We start from the raw sequence: 24829 nt of genomic DNA, 5'->3' as shown, positions 1-24829 counted from the left end.
GTTAAATATCCCCCTTAAATCCTGTTCGTACTGTACTGTGTCCTTAAGTGCTTAATGATATTAGGGCTACGAAAATCCATCAGAACAAAATGTTGTTAATTTGAAAAAAATGAACAGTGCCCCAAGTACTGCAAAGCCTGAGTGTATTTTGTGCAAAGTAGAGTTCAGTGTGTTTTGAGGGTATTTAAAGCCAGGTCATAGATCATAGGCTCTCATCTACATCCAGCCGAGTGTGATCTGCTCACACTTGCCTGCAGTGCACATTTTTACGTGATTCTTTTTCAGCTTGGTATGGGAGATATTTTGCTACCAGATATATTATTATTATTATTATTATTATCTTTATTTAACCAGGAGATTTCATTCTTAAGATAGCAAATGAATTTACACATACATTTTGGTTTAAGAAAGAAAGCAAAATTCACAGATGCATTTGAACATGTCTTCTTCGCTTTTGCCAATGACTGTTTTCTACAGTTGGACTTTTGGATCCAGCCTCTAGTGGCCCTTTGGAGGAACTGCAGTATTACAGGAGGTTAGCACTCTGTACCGGCGTACTTCGTTTCGCAAAGAGGCGGGTAAACAGTGTAACGGGACAGAAACATGGAGCCAATGGCATGTCGTCGAATCTCTGGTGGTGTTCCCACAGCCGCGACTAATGTGGAAGATTTGAGTTGCACCCACATCAACGAGATACGGGTCGTTACAGCAGCCCTATGGACACGACGTAGCGTCACGCCGGTGATGTTTTGAAGCACACTCCCTTTTCTATTACGTTCCCTGCCTCTTAGTGACTCTAGCCAATAGCAACATCTCCTACTGAAATACTTCTTTTGGCGCTAAAACCAAACTCCCTCTAGTTTTCTGTCGTCGAGGGCTCTGTTGGTGTCGCTAATTTCGAGAAAAAGGTAAGTTTAACTTTTAACCTTTAGTCGAATTACGTTAAACTGCTTTTGCGTGTTCTCGTCTGAGGAGAAATGTACACCGACATCAGTTGTAGAGCCAAGAAACTGACCAGCTACCTTTTAAACGACATACGATAACAAGGCGTTTCCAGTGTGATTTTCATCTGTTGAGCGCATTCAAAGCAGAAACGTCTGCGCTGACTTATCGTTGTTATTGTTACGGAGCGGGAATCGAGCAGCTCACGTGCAAATTATCAGACAAACATGAATAATTCACACGTGCTCATGAATGAACTGATAGGTAAATATAGGAATGTGTTAACGCCGCTGAACGCTGTTTACCACTGCATACGTTTATATTTACACGATACAAGTGTGACAACTTTATAGCTAAAGCTAGTTTAAAAAAATAAAACAACGTGTGGCATTTAGATCTAAATCCGGTTTACTGTGCATGTGGCTTTAACATTAGCAAAAGGAAAGTAAATCTGAAGCCTTCAAACAATTCTTAAGTGAAATAGAAGGTAGCAAAATATTAGTCACTGTAGGTTTGGAGGATATTTTTGGTTGCATTGATATATCTGCTGAGTATGGGTAGAATCCAGTGGGCCTGTTGACTGACACTGACAGATGGCTGATTTTGTTTTATTTTTTAATCTGTAGTGTCCCGTCAGTCTTACACTGTCAAAATGTCATGGAAAAATGGAGCGCTGTAAAGAAAGCAAACAGAATTATCAACAAGCAAATCCGTATCGGCCCAGGATTTTGGAATTGATGCATCAGAAGAAACCTCCATTTGTGACATAGTGCTGTTAAACCTGTATTTAGTCCACAAAGTCCATTTTAGTTGAAGGTGTCCACGCTAGATGCACCCTCTCTGAAGGTGTTCTTTATCCCTTACTGATGATGATTTCTCATGTTCAGAATCGGCGTGACACCGATCACTGGCTCAAAATGGGAATCTCTGGACTGCTGCAGTTCATCAAAGATGCAGCAGAGCCCGTCAATGTGAAAAAATACAAAGGCCAGACGGTAGCTGTGGACACCTACTGTTGGCTGCATAAAGGAGCTTTCTCGTGTGCTGAGAAACTTGCTAAAGGAGAACCGACTGACCAGTAAGCAGTTGTGTTATTTTCAATCAATTAAAACGACCCTGTTGTTGTAGGGTCTTTATCTGTTGTTATGATTTGGCACAATGCAAATAAAACCAAAGTGAACTAAAGGTGTTCTGAATGAGGCTGTTTTCTGATTAGGAATGGCCTAAAGCAGGGGTGCCCAATCCCGGTCCTCGAGAGCTACCGTCCTGCAGCTTTTAGATGCATCCTTGTTCCCACACACCTGAATCAAATGAATGGCTTGTTATCAGGCCTTTGCCAAACATGATGGCACGCTGAAGAGATCAAACCATTTGATTCAGCTGTGTTGGAGTAGGGATGCATCTAAAAGCTGCAGGATAGTAGCTCTCGAGGACCAGGATTGGGCAGGCCTGGCCTAAAGTCTAGAACTGACAGTGGTGTTGAATTTGCCCCATCCAGGTATGTGTGGTACTGCATGAAATTTGTGGACATGCTCTTGACCTTCAGTGTTAAGCCCATACTGGTGTTTGATGGACGCAATCTGCCTTCAAAACAGGAGGTGGAAAAGGCTCGCAGAGAGTGAGTATTTACTTTTGTTTGCTTCTCGCTGTAAACATATACATTTGAACAAGTTTAACCTAAAGTGAGAACAATCACAGCTCTTGGGATCCTGATAGTTTCTGAGGAATTTGCGATGCATCCAGATAGAAAGAAACCAATACAGTACACTTCTGAGTGACTTATGTATGTATGTATGTATGTATGTATGTATGTATATATATATGTATATATTGTACTATTCTTAGTGTATTGTCTGTCTTGTCTTAATGTTGGTTTAAAATGGAGCACTGTAACAAAAAATAATTTCCCCCAGGGATCAATAAAGTATTCTGATTCTGATTCATTACAAAGGCTGGGCTTTTAAAGAAGAAAGAACACATAGGAGCAGTCTTACTGAGAGCAACACAAAATGATGTTTTCATGTTTAAGACACTCGAAAGAGCGTCAGTTTTGTGACTGCATGAGATATTTTTGCGTCTGATCTTAAGTCATATGTAGGAGTTTCTCTTACGGAAGGATGTGTTCAAAATTTATCATGCAAACCTGATTTTTGGGTTGTAGTTAGGGCTGCCACAAACGATTATTTTGATAGTCGACTAGTCACCGATTATTTATGCGATTAGTCGACTAATCAGATCATCATCCACTGGACGTAAAACTACAGCTTATTGCACCAGCAGCATCTGCTCTTATATAACTATCATTAGCTTACAGCTTTAAGCTTTTAAGGTGCTAACTAAAAATAAAGACAAGATGATAGTTTATTCAATTTTAATGAAATTTGCAGATTGTTTCGGTGAAGTTTAATAAACTCCTTGCTATCTAAAATATAACAGGACACCGGAGTAAATTCTCCAGCATCTCACACTTCTGATAATCAGCTGTCTCAGACAAACCGATTTACTCAGGAACAAATAAAATACTAAAAAAAGCCAAACAATAACATTTTTAATTTATCTAAGTGACTCATATATATTTAACCTGAGTAGCGAAAGACGGCGGTGGGTTTGAAAACAATTTGCCGGGAGTCCGGTGTTCTCACCGCGCTAGTGACCTAGCCCCCGGCTAGCTATCGAGCTAGTGGGTAACAGACGTCTCCGAAAACGTCGGAGCGCTTTTGAAAATATGTGGTGTCCTGATAAACTGAGCAGATATTTGAGGTTTACACAGCTACATTCTCGGCTGAAAATATGTTAAACGTTTATTTTGTGACCCAGAAAGAATAATAAGAGTAATATTAAAACTAACTAGCTGCCGCCATTGTTGGAAACTGAGCTGGGCCGCGCTATAAATTCTGGGACACAGCTGCTTCTTCTTCTTCTTCTTCTTCTTCTTCTTCTTCGGGGTTTAACGGCAGCTGGCATCCTTGTACATGCAGTGCTGCCATCTTCTGTTTCAGTCCGTTATTACACTCTTAAATCCTGCTACTTATTCCTGCGTCTTTCAGGATCTTACAAAGCTTCAAACGACGCGTCGACTATTAAATCAGTCGTCGACGATTTTGATAGTCGACAAATCGTGGCAGCCCTAGTTGTAGTGTGGTATTTATAGCAAATTGCACTAAAAAAGCATGCCTGATGCGTTTGTGATAATTGCTTCTAGGAATGATTATTTAGAAAGGAGTACTGCGTGACTGACAGTTTGAGTGAGTGGCTCAAAGCTGTGGGCACAACACCGTGGTTCTTTCCTAAAACTCGGCCTTTAGTCGTCATGTTGGCTAACTTTTTGCCACGGTTGCACTGGTGCGCCTGGTTTTTTTTTTTTTTTTTTTTTTTTTGTGGTTTATTTTTTCTTTGGGTTTATACAAAATTTTCAACTGCGTTGCTTAACACCGCAGTTTTACTTGTGCTGGAAGTGCTTCACTGAGTTGAAATGTAAACTTAAACATCTCAAGATATATGAAATAAAAATTAAATCTAAATTGGAAGGACCTCAAAGTGTCCCACAGTTTTCAAACATCTCAGTACCTGAGCAGCTCGATATCTATGGACTCTCCTCCATTGCAGTCACGTGCCCCTCAGATGGCCAACTCCTGTAATTTTGCCCCCTTTTTTCTTCTTCTTCTTTCTTTTTTCCCAGTGTGTCAGCAATGACACCATAAACATGGCGCACGCGACATCATTACTGTACGTGGGTTTACGTTCAAGCCATTTTTCTTGTGAAGAATTATTTCAGACTTGCAGTTGGTGAACAGAACATCTTCTTTGGAAACATCGTAGGTAATGTTAACCGTAATCATCATGTCGGCCTCCTGACGGCCTGTTTGCTGCTGAAAGGCCGTGGGGAGCGGGGACACTGGGCAGTGCATTTATTGCAGCATATGTGTTTTCTGGATACACTGTGCTTTTTCAGCGTTTCAATTGGAAACTTATTAGCACCAGTCACAAATGCAGTATTGTCAGCCATGGTCTCTCCACACTCACCACAGGAAATGCAGTGCATCATGTTGTCAGCTTTACTGTATCTTAGCCGGGGAAAGTGGACAAGCCGCTCTCTTCCAAATGTATACACTACCCCCTTTTACTCTCAGTGGGCGCAGTCCATCATATGTGGCTCATTATCTGATGCCGTCTCTGGACCAGTGTTGGACATAAGCTGAGAGGTCGATGGCTCCGTGTCATGAATTTCAGACGGATCAGGCCTTAATGAAAAGGTTATCGAGTGTTCTTTTCATCTTTTCTCCTTCCCCACAGCTACATCCGCCTCTGGGCCTAGGCTGCTCACCTCTCTCTATCCGCCTGCACTTTCAAACGTACTCCACCCTTGACTGTTTGTGATTGGTTTCGATCAGGGGTCCCCAATCCCAGTCCACGAGGGCCGGTGTCCCTGCAGGTTTTAGATGTGTCCTTGATCCATCACAGCTGATTTAAATGGCTAAATTACCTCCTCAACATGTCCTGAAGTTCTCCAGACGCCTGGTAATGAACTAATCATGTGATTCAGGTGTGTTGACCCAGGGTGAGATCTAAAACCTGCAGGGACACCGGCCCTCGTGGACTGGGATTGGGGACCCCTGGTTTAGATCATGATATGGGAATAATGTGTTTGTTGACCACACGGAGACTTTCAGAGTTTCTGTGAAGGTTCCCGAGCAATGAGCACACATCCCCATCACAAACAAATACTTTAACTTCATGAAGCAAAAGATGTCCAAAACCACATCCTTGACGAGGGAGCTGAGCTGTACCTGTGACTGTCCTAATTTTTTCTTTCCTGCTAACAGTGACACCACAGCATCGTATCGTATGGTTTCAAATCATGACTGTCACTTCCTTCCACCTCACGTTGTATGCCCTCAGTTTGATTTCACTTCTGTACTTTTCAGACGCAGAGAAACCAACCTACAAAAAGGGAGACAGCTGCTACGTGAGGGCAAACTGTCCGAGGCCAGAGAGTGTTTTAACCGCTGTGTTAACATCACCCCGGCTATGGCTCATAACCTGATTAAGGTGGGGTTCTTCTTCTTATTCGATCGACCTATGAGCGCTCACACGCGACGTACGAAGTGCTTCTGGTAATCACTGTCACCTATCGTGTTAACTTGTTCTGTGACAGCGGGGGTGTTTGATGCATGCTTTTAATCTTAAACCCACATTCACACAAATGCATTTTCACTTGACGCCGTCTTTGTCTGGATTAGCATTTGAGCCCATGCTCTCTGCATTTTAAGCTTCTTTCCTCTTTCTTTCTTGTGCCTCTTATCTATTTCTGGTGTTTCTACTTACTAGGGCTGTGCGATATGACCAAGATTTTAAATCTTGATATAAGATATTTATCGTCCTGACAACAATATCATTATAACAAATATATATCGCAACAAATTCACATTTTCTGTGAAATTCTGTGAATCTCGGGGAACTTGGCTTGTGTGAAGTGTTTTCAGCTGGGCGTCGTGTAGCTCTTTTTGCTTCTCATCTGTAAACTCTCGCCGTCCTCCGTCACGTGATACTTGCGTAGGTGGTAGAAGAGGTTGTTGTGCTTGAGTCTGCGGTGGGGACCAGTTTGTGCCTTAATCTGCATAGTGCAGTTTTCTGGTCCGTGTCAGACTTCTCATAACCAAACCACGTCCATGAGGTAGCCCCTCGTTTAGGAATAAGGTCCTCGATGTGTTTTGACTGGTCCTTCTATTTGTTATCACTTCAGTTTATTTTGAAAAACCTCAACAGGATCTTCAGCTTTATTGTGAAAGGTTTATGTGGGGGGGAAAAAAACAAGCAGACGGCGAAGCCCCAGGCTGGGGTTACTGTTGTTGTTGCTAACGACAAAGCTAAAATCTTGTCTGTCCGCAGTGCGGTTATTTTAACTATAAGAGAACGACAGAACTTTAAGAAATGAATATAACCATGAAAACATGAAAACACCATGAAACAAACGATAGATGTTTTCATGTCATCATCCGATATATCGTTATATCAAACAACCCTACTACTTATTTTTTACCTGATATAGTTACATTGTTACTTTGCGTTATTTTGATATCATATTTGCTCTATCCTGCTGTATCCTACAATTCTTATTGTATGTTGTTGTATGCCTTTATTCCTGTGTTTCTCTTGCTGCACTGAGCATGTGCATGACAAAAGAATCTCCCTCGGGATAAATAAAGTTCTTATCTTATGTACTGCACGTGCTTCTGTAAATGGGAAATGAATGGTTTGTTGCTTAATTAGCAATAAAATCTATACTTTCTGTGGAGAAAGTTAGGTATCACAAAGTGACCGAGTCAATCACAAAGTGACCGAGTCATCCTCTCACAAAAAGTCTCCATCTTTGCTTGTTTATGCATAAACACTCCAAAAAAACCTTAGTGGTCTAAAACTGTTTGCATGTGCAGAAAATACTAAAATGCGTTTACAAAAATTGTCATGTAAAGGTGAAGAAAGGCTTGTTTTGGTGTGTTCTTGGACCAGGCTGCAAGGGCGAGAGGCGTGGACTGTGTTGTGGCTCCGTATGAAGCTGATGCTCAGCTGGCTTACCTCAGTAAATCTGGTTTGGCCCAGGCGGTCATCACAGAGGACTCTGACTTGCTGGCATTTGGGTGCAAAAAGGTATCTAAACTCAGGAGGTGCATTTCCAGCTGCATGCATGCAACACCATATGTCAGTGAAGAATGAATTTATTTTAAACCTAGTGTAATCTCTAATTAGCAGGAGCAAACAGCACTGTGTTAAAGATGAATCTGTCTCTTTTTTTTCTTTTCATTCACAGGTTATTCTAAAGATGGACAAGCAGGGCAATGGCCTGGAGATAGACCAAAGCAACCTCGGCCGCTGCCGATCCTTGGGGAATGTTTTCACTGAGGAAAAGTTCCGCTACATGTGCATCCTCTCTGGCTGTGACTATCTTGCCTCTCTGCATGGCATTGGTCTGGGCAAAGCCTGCAAGCTGCTGCAGCTTGCCAAAGACCCTGATATACTGAGGGTAGGACAGGCCAAAACCACGAAGTCATCAATTTAGATATTTTATTGATCATGGTGTCTGCTTGGTCATTTGCAGTATATACAATAATCCTACTTATAAGAAAATCACGTGTTAAATGTCGGCTGTCTTTTCTTGTCCCTCACAGCTAAGTAGCTGTGGCACATGGCTGCCGGAGAGCAGAGCTTTCTTCCTGTTAGAAGGACGTCTTTGCTTCCTGCTAAGTGCTTGCCTCTTTAAGGAGGTTGTGTGATTGCCGGGGTTTCATTTTTCGTCTTTAGCTTATACTATAAAGTGCCTCGAGGCAATTGTTCTGACTCTTGCGAGTTAGAAATAAAATATATAAACAAAATTGAATTGAAAATGAAATGAACCCTGTCCACCCCACCCCTAAGATGCCGTAGTTGTTATTCTATACACGCTCTTAATTAGTGACAATGACAGTTATTTTGATCACGTCTGATCGACTGCTCATCTTCCTGTCAGGTAATCAGAAAGATGGGCCAGTACCTGAAGATGAGTCTCGTCGTTCCCGAGCAGTACATCGAGGGATTTGTCAGAGCCAATAACACCTTTCTCTATCAGCTGGTTTTTGATCCCGTCAGGAGGAAGGTCGTGCCCCTCAACCCATACCCAGAGCACATTGACCCAGCCACGCTGAGCTATGCTGGACTGTATCCTCGTGTCCTGTAGCACATCTGCTCTTATCTCCACTCGTGTTTGATTTAGCGAGGTGACTTGAGTAAGTTGCCTGCCTTGGCCTGTCCAGTATTTTGTCCTTGATGTTAAATTCAGTCATTTAGGGGATGATAAGGGCTTGCAAATGGCCTTGGGAAACCTTGACATCAACAGCATGGAGAGGATCGATGACTTCAGCCCAGACAAACCTATTCCACAGGTACTGGATCATGGTCAGTCAAAGGTGTTAAAATAAAGTGTTATTTTTAATATAGAACAACTTTCCAAACCTCATTTCAGCAATGCAAAAGCCGCAGTCACAGCTGGAACTACTCACCGGCCTCCACAGGGCCGAGTATATGGAGCAGAGGCTTTACGCCAGCCACCGCGGCACCTGCCCGGCCCCCAACCTCTCCAGACAGGCCTCCCTCCACCAGGGGGAAGAAGAGAGTCATCAACCTGGATGGCCTGAGGATACCCTGCAGAGAGCTGCAGGTGAAGAGGCCCGGAGAGGGTGAGATCGTCCTGCTGTGCTTATGTTGTGTAGTGGAATGTAACGAAGTACAAATCTGTTCTGTATCTACGTTTCATGCCTCTGTTTATTTACCGTGTTTCAGTATGTGAAGCATAGCTGAAACAATTAGCACGAAGATATTTTCATGTAGAAATACTAAACATTACACTATTGAGCTACATTAAACCGTGCAGCTTTGCTGATATCCATGTTAATGTTGTACATTTATTTTGCAGGTAATTCATTTGTTTGGACAGTTTTGTTGACACGAAGCCTGAAGTTGGTTTAGTTTGGCAGATTTCAACATCCACTAGGAAACTAGTACACAGACCTAGATAAAATATTATCCGCCCTTTCTAGATAGAGGTAGAATTAACAATGGCTTTCAGAGAGGTGGGAAGCTAGATGTACGGCTTAACAAGAAAAATGCAAATCAGGAAAATTAGCAGCCGGTGCATGTTGAACTCAGAGTAGTTGTGACTTCTTGAAATTTAGATTCAGAGAAGGACAAAAACGTACAAAAGAGGAAATTAAACAATGGGTCATCATTTAATGGTTGCAGCTTCACAAGATTTTATTTGTTTTTTTGTTTTTTTTTAATTTTATTTTGTTATCTGTACTCTCTTGTAGACTCAAGTATATCGGACCAGGATGTGCTGCAGGAGTACTCTTCATCCAGCCCAAAGCGCTCCAGGTCAGACCAGCCAGCAGACAAGCCCACAGTCACAAGCCTGCCCCGGTCACGCAACATATTTGCCACTGTCCTGCAGAGGAGGAACCAGGAAGCTGAGGAGGATGGTCAGGTCACACGCAGCAGGTAACACTAGCCCGATTCTGACACTAACTGAAAGGACTCGATGCACAGACTGAACAATGTTTATTTGCAGTGTTGTCCAACATTTTTAGTAGAGGTGGGAATCACCAAACATCCCACGATACGATATTATCACAATACTTAACGCACGATACGATATTATTGCAATTTTTAAAAATATTTTGCGATATTCAGATTCTGTACATGAAGGTAAACTTTATCAATATTCATTTTATCTAATATCAAAGTCTCACACTCAGTCTTTCTCTCATTTCAGTTTTATTGTTGACAAACTGAACGGTTTGTATTACAGTCTAGTCCAACTTAACTGAAACCATCTGGTACAATTACAGCTATTCTGAACTATGCAATATGAAAACTATGCAGCCCCTGCAGCAACTGAAGAATTTGAAAGTAAATTAAAACAAAATATAATTTTGCATTAAATAAAAGTTTTAAACTTAATTAAAATAAAACATGTCTTAAATTAAAATCAGTAAACTGTCTTGTTTATTGCTGCCATAAAAAACAGTTAAACACATTGGACAGCGTCAGGATTCTTGCTCAGAAAAAGGATCAACATGCTCTGAAGTCAGAGCAAAACCTTTTTTGTAACAAAATATCGATTTCTGCTGTCCCTGCATCGATACATTATTAGCAAACAAAATATCACGATACTACACAGTATCGATTTTTTCCCCCACCCCTAATTCTTAGTACACGTAGTTTTCCAGCTGCTTCCTGCTGCCCAGCACACACCACACAGCTCTTTGGTCAGGTCATGGAGGCATTAAGACACTGATGCTTGGTCCTGGCAGGGGCCTCCTGAAGTCCAGCTAGAAATGCTATATATACACACACACGTGTGTATTGATTGCAATGTATATTCTGTTGTATTAAGAGTTGGTCTTGACTCTTTGACACAACACCAGGGCAGCACTGCTGATAACACTTGTGCCTCTGCAGATCTTCATCTTAACAGGTTATGAAGTCATAACCAAATGTGATAATGCTATGTCAGCAGTGTGTTTCTTTTCAGTTACAAAATAGGATATTATTAGACTTTTGCACAAGTGAGATGTAGGCTGTGAGTTTAATCACACAGGCCAGTAGAGGGACTCGGCTGACATGGATTTTAGTTGTAGATAAATGAAGGTAGAAGCACAACATTGGACCCTTATTGAACACAGGTGTGTGGAAAATAATTCCTCTCTTTGTCAGTGACAGAATTGGTAAGGTAGAGACTTGGTTCATATCAGGGTAGGCTGAAAGTTCTGTGAGATACTAAAATTCATCAGAACATGTTATTATTCAAGACAGCAAAAAGGAAGTAGGATAATAATATGATGCTGCAGCTCTTGCTTCTGATTAATGCCTCAAATTAGTGGAAAGAAAATCTATTCTGAAGCTCAGAAATAAACTATGAACTGAATAAAATATGTGCTTGACACATTCAGTGTGATGAAGGTGATACTTAATGTTTGAGTCATTTTGGTCCTTTTGAAATTTGAGACAAATGAAATTGGCACCCTGTCCTAAAGCTTTTAAATATTGCTTTAAACCAAGCACTGTAACTCAACCAAAAAATGCTCCAATAATATTTGTTCACCATCCCCCTCACTTTTAATGTGCAGTTATTTAAACCTGACCGTCTTCCCACGTGTAGATTCTTCAGCAGTTCCACAGCCACTCAGAAGTCCTCACCCAGCATTCAGAACTGTGACGCTGAGAGTTCAGATGGCCCGTCTCTGGAAACCACCAAGCCATCTCCATCACCCAGTACCACCAGTTCAGCCAGTCGTGGCCTCAGCCTATTTCGCTGGTCAGACGGCCCGTCAACTGAACAATCTAGCACGCCATTGTCCACCTCAAGCTTGTCTGCGCTGCAGCAGTTCCAGTATAAAAAGGAAAGCTGTTCATCTCCACCAAAGGTCACCAGACCCTCTGGAGATTCGGTTCTACCAGAGCCCTTCTCCCAGGACAGAAAATCAGAGAAGGATGAGCTCTCAGACTCCCCTCCCTCCCAGGACAGCGCTTATTTCTCCCAGTCACAGCCCTACCTCACTTCCTACCATAAAGAGGAAGCCCCCACCTACAGCTTCTCCTCCTCCTACCAGGAGGATGCTGCTTCGGTAAGTTGGTGTAAATCTCCCCGTTTTACAAATGCTGTTTGTCCCTTGTGGTTGGGTCAGCGTCATCACAGTTTCATTTCTGTTGAGTAGTTGCATAGAAAGGTTTTTTCTGGTTTCACAACTTTGTTTTTCTGTGTCTGACTTTGTCTGCTTCCTTAGGAAAGTAATTCAAGCAAAGATTCAGAGATAGAGCACAGTCCCACACACTCAGCAGAAGCAGAGGTGAAACCTGGCATGCCGAGAACTAAAGTGAGTTTGAACCAGAATCCAGCGTTGTGCAGGCTTTGTGTTTAATCACAGCTGAATGCACTCTTAGTTTGTTCAACACCGTCCAACACAGGGTTTTTCTTATGTGTCGATTGGCACGTTTGTTATAAACTGGGCGATAAAATGTTTAAATTGTTGTTTGTTGGTGACAACAAAGTGTTGATTGAAGTCGGTGAATGTTTTCACAGATGGCACAAAAGGCCAATAACAATGAGAGTCAGCCATACACACCAGTACATTAGGAGTGTGTGAGATACAAGAGAAGATGAAACAAATGTCTTATGAAATAAGACAGCCCAAAGCTAACTGCTGAGAAGACTGTTAAACACACACGTCTGAAGGATTTGTGGAGAGGTTTTGGCTATTTAAAGTCAAACACAGAGTACTACACTAAACTGCCTCATGTTTCCACAAAGGAAGTTACCACCACAAATCTGTATAATCTGAAACTGTGCCATTCTTGCACAGTTGACGGTTCATCTGCACAATGCAATGTGCGTGCTTTGCATTGTCCCATACAGCTTGTCCCGTAGCAATAAGACACAGTTATACCAAAGATGCAACAGCCCAAAGGTCACAGACAAATCCATTTTTTCTGACAATCTTGTGAATGCAACAACTCGACAAGAACCTAATGTCGGACTTTCATACCAAAGGTGCATCTGCGAAAAATCTCGATCGAGTTTGAATCCCACTGACCGTGACCTCAGGTCAAAATCAGAGGTTTTCTGAAAACGTGACTGCATTGAGACCGGGGTGACGTAGGATTTTGAAATTCGTACCATACTTACATCTACTAGGAGGGTGAGGGGCAGCACGGTTTCATTTTTTGTTCATCTGTTTGTGGGATTCCCCGAGAATTCAAATGAATCCATGCAACTAGAGCAGGGCAATATGACCAAAAATATTTATCACCATATACATTTGAAAATTTGCGATAACGATATAACTGAGGATATAATTGGCACGAGACAAAATAGTTTACAACTCCACAACTTTATTAGTGCAAAACAAACATCAATGTATTTTCACTGAAACAAGCAGCTGTTTTTTATGTGCATTAAAGTTATATAAACATGTAACAGTGCAAATGCAAATTCCTCGCTGACAGTTTAACCAAAAGGCGTTTCCAGTGGAAACTGGCCGACACATCCTCAGCATCACCATGTATAATATCCACAACACTTAAAAAGAGGTTATACACACACAGTACGGTAACATTATGTTGAAGCACAGTACGTATCACTCCGCGAGGCTCCGCCTACGATAGCCATAATGCTCCGACAATCCATCAAGCGGTGCGGCTTCGTAGCTCAGCAAAGTCGTACTGAAACATCTGACAGATTTTTGAGCGCCGTGCACATAAAATCGTTCCGAGGTCAGTAAACACGACCAGGGTTCATACATAAGGCACACGGGATTATAAGGGGCTCTGTCGACTGTCAGAAAAATCAAAGGATTGATTTTAAGTGCGCCGTATTTTCCAAACAACACGGTAATAACGACGGCCCGCTAGCATGCGCTACCAAAAATAGTGCTTTGTTGTGTATCTGACGGACGAAAGCTAAACCAGTTCCACACCAGTGAAGCTGCAGCATTTTTACAAACCAGTTCAGGTTCATGGTTTCACTCAACGATCCGCTTTCGCTCTTCTCATTCTCCGCCATGCTTTTTCTGCCATGTGCGTATGAAAACAAAGGCGGTATTACCATAAAAGGTGTGATATGGCCCAGCCCTACATGCAACAACAAAAAAGTGATAAGGTATCGATTTTTCTTCTAGGTTTTATTTTGTATTAATACCTACATTATTTATTTGGACCGAGGAATTGGTCTTCCATTTGGTTTGCATTCTTCTGTAACACCTGGAGCTTTTGACTGGTCAGTTACAGAAGGGGAAATAAGTTGCATATCATTGAGTGACATAAGCGCTTGATTACAACCCAGCAGGAAGTCTGGCTCACACACATTGCATGATCTCAGCTTGTGGCATGTATATACAGCACAACTGTCCACAGAAACAATCTCACCATTAGTGGCCCTCAGTGTGGAAGGTCTTTCCTCACAGGCTGAAGATGATCATGAGAACGGTGATGGGCCAATCAAAACCTAGACTACAATGTTGTTAAGGAGCTTGTTAACCTGAAGGGAGCTGGGACCACAACACAGTTGTTGGCACACAGTGAATATCTAAACGATTCAGAGAAGGCTTGAAGGAAACTGCTGCAGTCAGATGAAACCATAATAGAGATTGACAGACCACGTGACTTTCAACAGTGGTTGATACAGTGGTGTACAGTAAATGTTTCTGGACTGCCTGCCGGTCTGACAGCTGCATCCATGCCCACACGCACAGTTTATAGATTTTATTCTACTCTTTACTATTTCTAAATCGTATTGATCCAAGACATTACCACGGTCTTTGCTCTTACATAATGAAAGAATGACTGTAAAAATGCTCAAAACTCTAACTGGGATTTCAGTGTGCATGAAAACCTGAACTGTGCAGAATAATCCTCTCCGCTCTGAGCTCGACATTGACTGATTCATTATGTCAGTCACCAGGTGTTGTCACCTGAAATGGCTCTGAACTATGTTGCAGTCCAATGACTGGTTTGCTCCAACGCTATTCTTGTTGTCATCAGTCTTTCATATTGTCTGTGAAAACATGGACAGCATGAATCTCACAGATGGGGAAACAAAGGCAGTGTTGCCATGACATGTGTAACTGCAGTTTCCTTACATATTAGGACGCCATGTTTTAAACCAAAAAGAAGCCCCTACCTCTTCACCTTTGTTTTCTGTGTCTCTTCATGCACATGGTCTCTCTTTCCAGGTTTCAGGTCTGCCAAAACCAAAGACCAGCAGCCAGAGTCAAACGGCAAGAGTGCAAACACTGGGTCCAGCGAGGGTCAGCGGACTGAGGAAAAGGTCTTTGAATCTGGGCAAGAAATTCCCCTCAGTGAATAATGAAAACAACCCTGGTGTCCAGGCCACCATCAGCAGCCTCTGGAGGAACTTCAGCTTTAAAAAGTAATTAGGAGAAATACTTCAGTGTCGAAGTCACAACAATCATAGTCCATCACCACGGCCATCAATGGTTCTGAGTTTAAGCATGTAAAACACAAGCTGGTAGTACTGACCTTCCAGAAAATCCACGTTAGCTTTAAAGATTCAATATATACAATTGTTATTTTATCTTTTGTACTGAGCGGTGCTTATTAACTCAAAGCCTGAAATCAGCACAGGAGCCATGATGTGAGATACACTTTAATTAGACCCACACGTGGGACAGCAGAAAGTGGACAGTGACAAGTTACAGCAGCAAAAATGAGGAAACGCAATGGAATAAGAGCAACATGCCATAAATAGAATAAAACAAATAAATCAAATAAAAAAATGTAAGTCAGGTAAAAGTGTGAACTGGAGTTGAACCACTGCTGCAGTGAGCCAGAAACAGCCAACAAGTGTGGTTAGTGTTACAAATGAAATCCAAACAGACCTTTTCTGGCCTTACTGACTACTCAAAGAAAACTGTAGGCTCCTTTTAACCAAACACTGCTTTCAGTACACTTCGAGCATGTTATCTACCTCCATTGTTACCAGGTTTATCTTGTTCTGTCAAATCAAAAGTTAATTAACAAACAGTTTGTCAGAAATGATTCAGTCGCTTCAAAGCCATCCAAGGTTTTTAAGGTGTCGAGCAGCACCAGTAACTATTCCAGCTTTTCCTCCTGTTGTTACTCAGAGAATATTTCTGAGGTCACATTGTTCACATTGTTAAAAGATGCTGTCAAAAGGAAACTGGGAGCATTTGTAGCTCATAGCTTCTCAGCAACATAGACATGGTATGCCTGTGATGAGTACAGTATTATTTAATTGAAGAGCTGTAAACTCTTCTACTCTTGTGTTTTCAGAGAAGCCCAGAAGATGACTGGCTGTCAGAAAAAAGAGCCCATGTCTCCAGTTAAAGACAATGTGCTGGCCAGCTGAACGTCAGCACACGACTGCATGTTTCACTCGGTGCTGAATGCTCGGCGGAGCGAGGCTTTTAAACATACCGTGTATGTACCTGTATTTAATGTAGAGTTTTAAATAAAGAAAGCGTCTCCCTCTGTGTAGTCTGGAGTTTTCTGACATGCCTCCCCTTCTTTACTCTTACCTGCCTTCAGCACTACAAGCACGTCACATATTAAGGTGACGTGCTTTTAAAAATTGTGGCAAGCGTAGTTTTGTATGTGCTGAAATGCACAACACGCAAGCTGAGGAATGTGGCATTAAAACTGCTGGCTGCTCAGGTACACTCACACTGCACAGGTTAGCAGTGTAACATTAGCTGTGAATGGTCAAACTTTGTCTTAAGTGTGTCTTTTTGTATAGAGGAACCCTTGAACCATGTCTCTAGCTCAGGGGTGTCCAACTCCAGGCTTCGAGGGCCGCTGTCCTGCAGGTTTTAGACGTGTCCAGCTGATTTAAACGGCTAAATGACCTCCTCAACATGTCCTGAAGTTCTGCAGAGGCCTGCTAATGAACTATTCAGGTGTGCTGACCCAGGGTGAGATCTAAAACCTGCAGGGCACGGCCCTCGAGGCCTGGAGTTGTACGCCCCTGCCTAAGCCCATTGTTGGTGATTTTGCTGGTGGTTTTCATTTGTCTGTATGTGAGAGCAGTTTATGTATGATTTACTTTTTTTTTCCTTCCAGTACAATAAAAACATATATGCCACTTTGCATCAACTCTCGGGACTGAAAAATTAACTTGGCACTCCACTCAAAATGACTTCATTGTGTTTGTCCATCTTTTCACATTTGAGTTTAAATCCGTATATATGTAAGATGTAATCATGTCATCGTATCACACAGCACTTTGAAATGTTTAGTTTTATTGTAGAGATCCTTGGATTATGCTGTTGACAGCGTTTTGGCGTGTTCTTCCATTAACATAGACTGCACAGCGTGTAGCACTGACTCTTGCGGGTGCATACTGCATGATGTCTTTACTGCAGTAAAGCAACACTCCAGTACATGTGGCTTTTAAAACAGCCAGAAATGCATTTAGGTGATTTTTAATGTGCCTACTGAGGTTTTCTCTTCATTACAAATGTTATTAGTAACTAGGATTTTTTTTTTTTTTATTATATGCAAACCCTTTAAATGGCCCCTATTTGAAGAGACATAATCATCTAAGGCGGAAAACAGTACCATTTGTTTAAAAACAAAAGTGGTGCGCTGACACTTGGAATGCTTTTAATGACGAGGACAAAGCTGCAGAGCAGGTTGACATTCTTCCTCATGAACTTTATCTCTAATCACAGCAATGATTACCACACACTACATGTTTGTCAAAGAAGATTCGATGGGCACATAGTGAATTTTATTACATTAGTCATTCCAACGGTGTTGCTGCAGGGCAGAATGCCTGAGCAGATCCAGATACCACACATGCTTCGGTGGCCTCTTAACCAGCCTGACTCATTATTGCAGAAGGCCCATTGTCCTCATTGCAGAGATTAAAGTTACAGCTTAATTCTGTTTCCTTTATTGTTTGCTTTGCACCTGCAGTTGATTGCTACAACTATAAAAGGTGAACATTTTTTCTTGGTATATTAGTTCAAGACATTATTGCACAGGTGTCCAACTCCAGGCCTCGAGGGCCGGTGTCCTGCAGGTTTTAGATGTGTCCTTGATCCAACACAGCTGATTTGAATGGCTAAATGACCTCCTCAACATGTCATGAAGTTCTCCAGAGTCCTGCTAATGAACTAATCATTTGAATCGGGTATCACTGATATCTAAAACTTGCAGGACACCGGCCCTCGAGGCCTGGAGTTGGACACCCCTGATGTATGCCAACCAGAAAACTGAGCTTTTGCTGTTGAAACAGGTTTATGTTCATTCAGTTACAAAAATTGAATTATCTGTTACAGAAAATCAAGTTAAACTATAGTTAAAAGGACTTCTTCTCTTCCAACCAAAAGAACACTGCTCTGTGAGACTTGAGTCTGACATGCCTGTGATAGCCCCAAGGCTGCAGTGCAGGGATGGGCAACTCCAGGCCTCAAGGGCCGGTGACCTGCAGGTTTTGGATCTCACCTAGAGCTGGGTGAAATGGCCTAAAATCCATATCGTGGTATAATTTGAAGCATGTGCGATAGCGATATATAGCGCAATATATTCTTTTCTTCTGTATAACATATTTTCCGCACTATAAGGCGCATTTAAAATCCTTTAATTTTCTCAAAAATCGACAGTGTGCCTTATGTATGAATTCTGGTTGTGCTTACTGACCTCGAACCGATTTTATGTGGTACACGGCGCTCAGAAATCTGTCCAAAAATGTTTTAGTACCACTTTGGTGAGCTATGAAGCCGCACCGCTTCATGGACTGTCGGAGCATTACGGCTACTGTAGTCAGGAGCCTCGCGGAGGAATCTGGGTCCTAAACTCTGTCACATCAGGTCCCAAAGTCAAACGAACACTGAGAGTTAAAAACTGTCTAAATTCTTTCATCTTTAATAAAACGATCAGCGTTGCTGCTTTACCAGGTGTAACAATTAAGTTTAACATCCATGCATCCATGAAAACAGAATTTATTTAAAAAAAAATTTTCCGCCTGTCCCTTTTGGTTCTTTTGCCATCAGAATTATTGAGCCAAAAAGGGTGTAGTTTGTGGGTGTGATCACCCGTGTGTACACCTGTGAACATGGACGCGCTTGTTTTTTTAAAAGGTTCCTCCATGTAATGATCTGCTAGAGGGTGTGGGGGGGCCACAGCCCCGTCCTCCAGGGCATGAAGCAGGTTTGGAGGAGATCAAAACTCCAGACATCCAGAGGCCCCCAGAACACAAGAGACCAAGGAAGACCAACAGAGGGGCAGCCGCGCCACTGTCCCAGTAAGAGCTGAGGAGAGTCCCAGATGAGGGCTCACTCAGCAGCCGCGGAGCAGAAGCCAGGGGGAGTTGCAGTGCCAGCTGTGCCAGAGTGACCGAGCCAAGGAGTGAGCCGGTGGGTACCTTCCCTGGACACAAAGACCCACCAACGCACCGATGTCTGAGGGCGTCTGCCACCGGCAGGGGAAGTGGTGGTAGGGGGAGATAGGCCCTCCAAACCTTGGAGGGCCTGAGGTGTCCCCAGAGAGGTGGCGTCTGACACCCAACCTGACATATAGACACAGACATACAGGCACACACAGACACAAACATCCATTCCCACCCTCATGCTCTCATATGCAAATACGTGGAGACAGACATAAAGAGACGCTGTACACACAATCACACTCCCCAAGCGTACTCTACAAACCGGGTCTAGGTACCCTTGCCCCTGGAGGGGGAAACTGCACCCACACCCATGTGGTGTTACCCTTTTCCCTGCGGTGGGGAGAGGCAGACCGCCCCGACTCCGCAGGAGAGTCCCAGATATAAACCTAGTGGGAGTGACCACCCACAGAGGGACAAAAGGACTCCCACTAGGTTTATATCTGGGACTCTCCACCATTTGACCTTAGAACTGAAGAAGCTTCTCGGATGAGAGGTGAAACGTCTTCAAGCAACTTAAAGAAGTCCAGACGCTTTTCTTTGCAAGCTCCTTTGACTACGATGACGTGGATGACTGAGAACCTTCACAGACATATGGGCGATATTCTTTTCTGAAGTGACATTATCTAAGCTGCCCAACAAACACACTAAGGGGGAAGTTGGAATGTTACATTTCAGAGACTTTGATAAGTCTTCACATATCTCGCGCCAAAACTTCTGAACTGGTGGACAGAACCAAAGAGCGTGGATATAATTTCTTTTTTACTATGGATTTAATTTGTTGATATTCTAAAAATCTTTTCTTGTTGATCCCATATTGTGCAACTAGTCTGTCAAATGAAATAAATTCTGTTCCTTCTAGTATATGTTCTAAATATTTGATTCCTTTACCACTCCAATCTGAAAATTAATCATATTATTGTTTTGTAATATGTCAGGGTTGTTCCAGATAGGTGTACGTTTGCATGGGATTAATGAAGACGCCGTCAATTTTAGAAACTCCCACCATGCTGTCAGAGAAGAGCTGATGTTGATGCTTTTAAAGCATTCATGTCGTTGGATGTTTGAGCTGATAAATGGTAGGTCTGAGATCTCTAGATTATTGCAAAGTGCCTGTTCTACATCTAGCCAAGGTTCATCTAAGAGGGTGTGTTTTAGCCATCCTGAGATAAACTGAAGCCTGTTGGCTAAGAAGTAGTGCTGAAAGTTAGGCAGTTCTAGTCCTCCTTTATCCTTGGTCTTTTGTAGTGTTTTTAAGCTGATACGTGGGGGTTTATTTTTCCAAAGGAATTTGGACATACATGAATCTAGAGATCTGAACCAATCTTGTGGCGGTTTAGTTGGGATCATTGAGAATAAATAATTTATTTTTGGTAAGACCATCATTTTTATAGCGGCAACCCTTCCCATGAGTGATATGGGTAGACATTTCCATCTAGCCAGATCATCTTCTACCTTCTTTAAAAGTGGGATATGGTTTAATTTAGTTAGATCTGCAAGCTTGGGAGAAACATTAATACCTAAATATTTTATATTTCCACATTGCAGTGGGGAAGGAGAAGAATTATGGAGGGAGCAATTAATCGGAAGAACTGTTGATTTCGACCAGTTAATTGAGTAATCTGAGACACTTGAGAAAGAGTTTATCAATTCAATCACCCCAGAGATATTGGTTTGTGAATTTTGGAGAAAGAGTAACACATCATCCGCATAAAGGCTGATTTTATGTTCCACGTTCTTGCATTTTATGCCCTTAATTACTGAATTCTGTCTAATTGCTGCTGCTAGTGGTTCAATAAAAATTGCAAACAGTGAAGGGGAGAGTGGGCATCCCTGCCTGGTGCCCCTCAAGAGACAGAAGCTGGAGGATGTCTGGTCATTTGTTCTAACACAAGCTGTTGGGGAATTATATAATATTTTTAACCAGTTTATGAAAGAGGGTCCAAAACCAAATTTGTGTAAAGTTGCAAATAGAAATTTCCAGTTAACTCTGTCAAATGCTTTTTCTGCGTCTAAAGAAAATATTGTAGTTTCTAGGTTTTTACTGTATGAGTAGTCCATCAAATTAAGTAATCTACGTGTATTTGTTGATGAGTGCCGACCTTTTATGAAACCAGTTTGGTCAGGATGAATTAAGAGGGGGGTTATTTTCTCCAGTCTCTTTGAGAGAGCTTTGCAGATTATTTTAAGGTCTACGTTTATAAGGGATATTGGACGATAGCTTGAGGGATATACAGGGTCTTTGCCTGGTTTTAGCAGGAGATTAATGTTTGCAGAGTTCATATTTGATGGAAGTCTGCCCTTTTCTTTGATTTCCAACAACGTTCTGTAGAAAACTGGTGCTAGAATCGACCAGAATTCTTTGTAGAATTCTGCAGGAAAGCCGCCTGGACCTGGAGCCTTATTATTGGGCATACTTATCAGGGCTTCCTGGAGTTCATCTGGTGTCAGTGGTGAATCCAGTGCCACTGTTTGAGTGTCTAATAATTTTGGAAGAGTTATGTTGTCTAAAAACTGATCAATTTCCTTTTTAGACGTGTTTATTTGTGGTGAATACAACGTTTTATAGAAATCCCTGAAAATGTTGTTTATTTGTTTTCTTCTTTCTTGTTATGGGATGGTAAATGGTAAATGGACTGATTCTTATATAGCACTTTTCTACTCTCACGGAGTACTCAAAGCGCTCTATACAACATGCCTCATTCACCCAATCAGCTTGTTATGGGATGAGAAAGAAACTATTTTACCTCTCATCACAGCTTTCCCTGCTTCCCATAGAACAGATGCTGATGTTCTGGGAGTGTCATTATAGTCAAAATATAGAGTCCATTCTTTTTTAAAATATTTAATAAAGTCTTCATCTTTAAGCAGTGAACAACTGAGATAATCCATCCACAATAAGAGGTTAGTCATTCATATACTGCAACAACATGGGAATAGAGCAGCTGTGAGAGGATTCAACATTAATGAATCAATGATACGGAAGTGGAGGAAGCGTAGTTTTTGGCTTTCTCCATATTTCACCGTACACCGTTTATACCACCCACCCCTAATCTCACCCTGGGTCAACACATCTGAATCACATGATGAGTTCATTACCAGGCCTTTGGAGAACTTCACGACATGTTGAGGAGGTCATGTAACCATTTGAATCAGCTGTGTTGGATCAAGGACACGTCTAAAACCTGCTGGACACCGGCCCTCGAGTCCTGGAGTTGCCCACCCCTGCTGCAGTGTCATTGAAATGGAACATTATTTGACCTCTGATCCTAGAAAACGTTCTAACATGAATGTGCAAAGCTGTGAATCTTACTGCCAACATCAAAAGTTTTGATGGTCAAAGCTGAGGAAACATTTACAGTCCAGAGATCTTTCTGAATTAATGTCCATATTGAAACATTTGGAAACCTCTAACATGACCTTTTCTGGGTATGCTGTTGCATTCAAGACATTTAGCTAGTTGTGTTGTGACAGTAAAGCCTGCTGAGTAAAGGATATGGAATGTTTTTGTCCTTTTTAACATTCATTATAACTGATGTCACTGGCTCTTGCATTGCATAAAAGTATCCACTGTAGCTTTTTTGAAGACATTTTGTGTATCCTGTGTGTCACACGTGTAAATCTGAAACAGTAAGAACTAAAATGTGTCCGCTCTGAACAAAAGTATGTGAGAATGCAGTGCCACCACATTCCCCTTCAAACACATGACATGTGCAGAAACGATCAGCACTACAAAGTCGATTCCTGATCAATCACAGAAGAATAAATGCACCATTATATTATCTTTACTGTTTACATGCTATACACACGTGTCCTGGGCCTGTTGTGAAGTTTCAGCTGTTTGGCAAACACAGGCAAAAAGCACAGAGCAGATCAAATGTGGACTCATTACCAACAGTGACAAAAAGCTAGAACTGATTTACAAGAAAAGACAGTTACACTGACCACATTTACATCTTGTCTATCCTCTATATTATTAGTATACATCATTCATATCATACCATATGAGCCTAATGGAACATTTCACAGCTCCTCTCTGCACACCTACACTTTGATCACTATCATGCAAATCTGTGAATCCCACACTGGTAATGGCACACACTAACAATGATACAGGCTACTATATAGCCCACTTTAATGCTTCTTTTAGGTGCCTTCCAGTCACACGTTCCATTTATTGGCGATGCTGCATATTTTCCAATACACGACTTCTACTGTATATTATGGATGTGCTCGCATATCCAGTAATAACCACATAAAGCTCTTGGTGTTTAGGCCTCTATTAGACATACCTAGCATATTTTGGTCATGCCATACTGGAGTCTTGGTCCTGGAGCAGATGTAGCCTTGGTGGAGAGCTTTATTGCCATTGTTACACCTGACTGGGAAATTCTGAAAAGCGTGCTTCTAATGTAAGAGTTAAAGACGCAACACTGTTTCCAACTTGTAGTGACTCTTAGTCTGGAAGGAAGTCTTCTCACCACCGAGTCACCACATCCTCACAGCCGGGGGAGGGGGGGGTCCTATGTCAGTCACTTTCATTTCGCCTGGTGTTATATTTCCACTGTGTACATTCAAATCGGACGTATGATAAATTCGAAATGCACAGGGGTCGTGCCATTTCCAAAAACCACTCCTCACCTGTTCTTTCTGCTCCTGTGTTTGTTTGAGCGTATAACTGTGAATGATGTACTTCAGTTTTCCTCCTGCGTGGTAGTTTTGCCAAAGGCGCTCGTGTTGTGAGGCGTTCATGTAGCTACAGTTTTGTAGTGTCTATAGTGGAATTCTGATGCATCGCTTTTTGGGGGGGTTTTCACACATCTTTATTAATAACTGCCCAAGTTTTTCAGAGGTGTTTCCCTGTGGCTGTCAGTTTAGTCTGATTCCTGTAACAGTCATTTCAGCGTACCGTATTCTAATTCTAATTCTGATTTAACTTGAGGTCTTTTGGATAATATCAAACCCAGACTAGTACTTTGACTCCCAGTTAAGTAGACAACCTGAACAATCCTCTAGATTTGTTCTATATTCAAGTACAACAGCATAGTTTACATAGGCTCTGATGAGGTTGGGCTCTGCTTAACATGAAATATGTAACCCTTGACACACTTTTGTAATTTGAATGAATGAGGCTATGTTTGTGTTCCTTTCAGTACTAGCTCAGAGCAGTGTCTAATGCTCAGTTTCTTCCACATACTCCACATGCCTTCCTCACTATGGCTACAACTTAGCAGATAACATAGTTAGGCAGTAACCAGAATTACAATGTCCATGTACCTATCCACATGCACAAAGCAATCCTGTGCTGCAAAGCCTACAATACATCACCCGACGTAATACCAGTACTGCTATAACAGTGCAGGAGGTGTGTGTGTGTGTGTGTATACACGTGCACATGCACAAACATCCTGCTCAACAACGCTCCACAGGTAT

General features: G+C 42.0%; 1 protein-coding gene across 1 annotated transcript; it reads left to right on the top strand.

Annotated features, from left to right (window-relative positions):
- The first annotated feature begins 518 nt into the window (after positions 1-518).
- On the top strand, positions 519-17094 carry exo1 (exonuclease 1). The gene is made up of 14 exons (XM_086258203.1): positions 519-908; positions 1830-2020; positions 2441-2560; positions 5868-5991; positions 7453-7590; positions 7751-7963; positions 8447-8634; positions 8756-8858; positions 8939-9152; positions 9783-9969; positions 11633-12098; positions 12258-12347; positions 15201-15397; positions 16282-17094. Exons 2-14 carry the CDS (start codon positions 1860-1862, stop codon positions 16355-16357), a joined length of 2277 nt encoding a protein of 758 aa, XP_086114329.1. The 5' UTR covers positions 519-908; positions 1830-1859; the 3' UTR covers positions 16358-17094.
- Positions 17095-24829: the final 7735 nt, after the last annotated feature.

Source organism: Aulonocara sp. 'chitande type north' Nkhata Bay, linkage group LG13 (genome assembly GCF_057382095.1).
Source record: "Aulonocara sp. 'chitande type north' Nkhata Bay isolate Kocher_YH1m ecotype deep benthic linkage group LG13, A_spYH_male_GT1.1, whole genome shotgun sequence".
Classification (NCBI taxonomy): domain Eukaryota; kingdom Metazoa; phylum Chordata; class Actinopteri; order Cichliformes; family Cichlidae; genus Aulonocara; species Aulonocara sp. 'chitande type north' Nkhata Bay.
Note: the sequence above shows the minus strand (reverse complement) of the source record. Positions and strands in the feature narration are given on the sequence as shown.

Coding starts and splice junctions, on each gene's coding strand:
- exo1 (XM_086258203.1), top strand. CDS start 1,860: ATGGGAATCTCTGGACTGCTGCAGTTCATCAAAGATGCAGCAGAGCCC. Junction 8,859..8,938: donor CAGACAAACCTATTCCACAG/GTACTGGATCAT, acceptor ACCTCATTTCAG/CAATGCAAAAGCCGCAGTCA. Junction 9,153..9,782: donor GGTGAAGAGGCCCGGAGAGG/GTGAGATCGTCC, acceptor ACTCTCTTGTAG/ACTCAAGTATATCGGACCAG.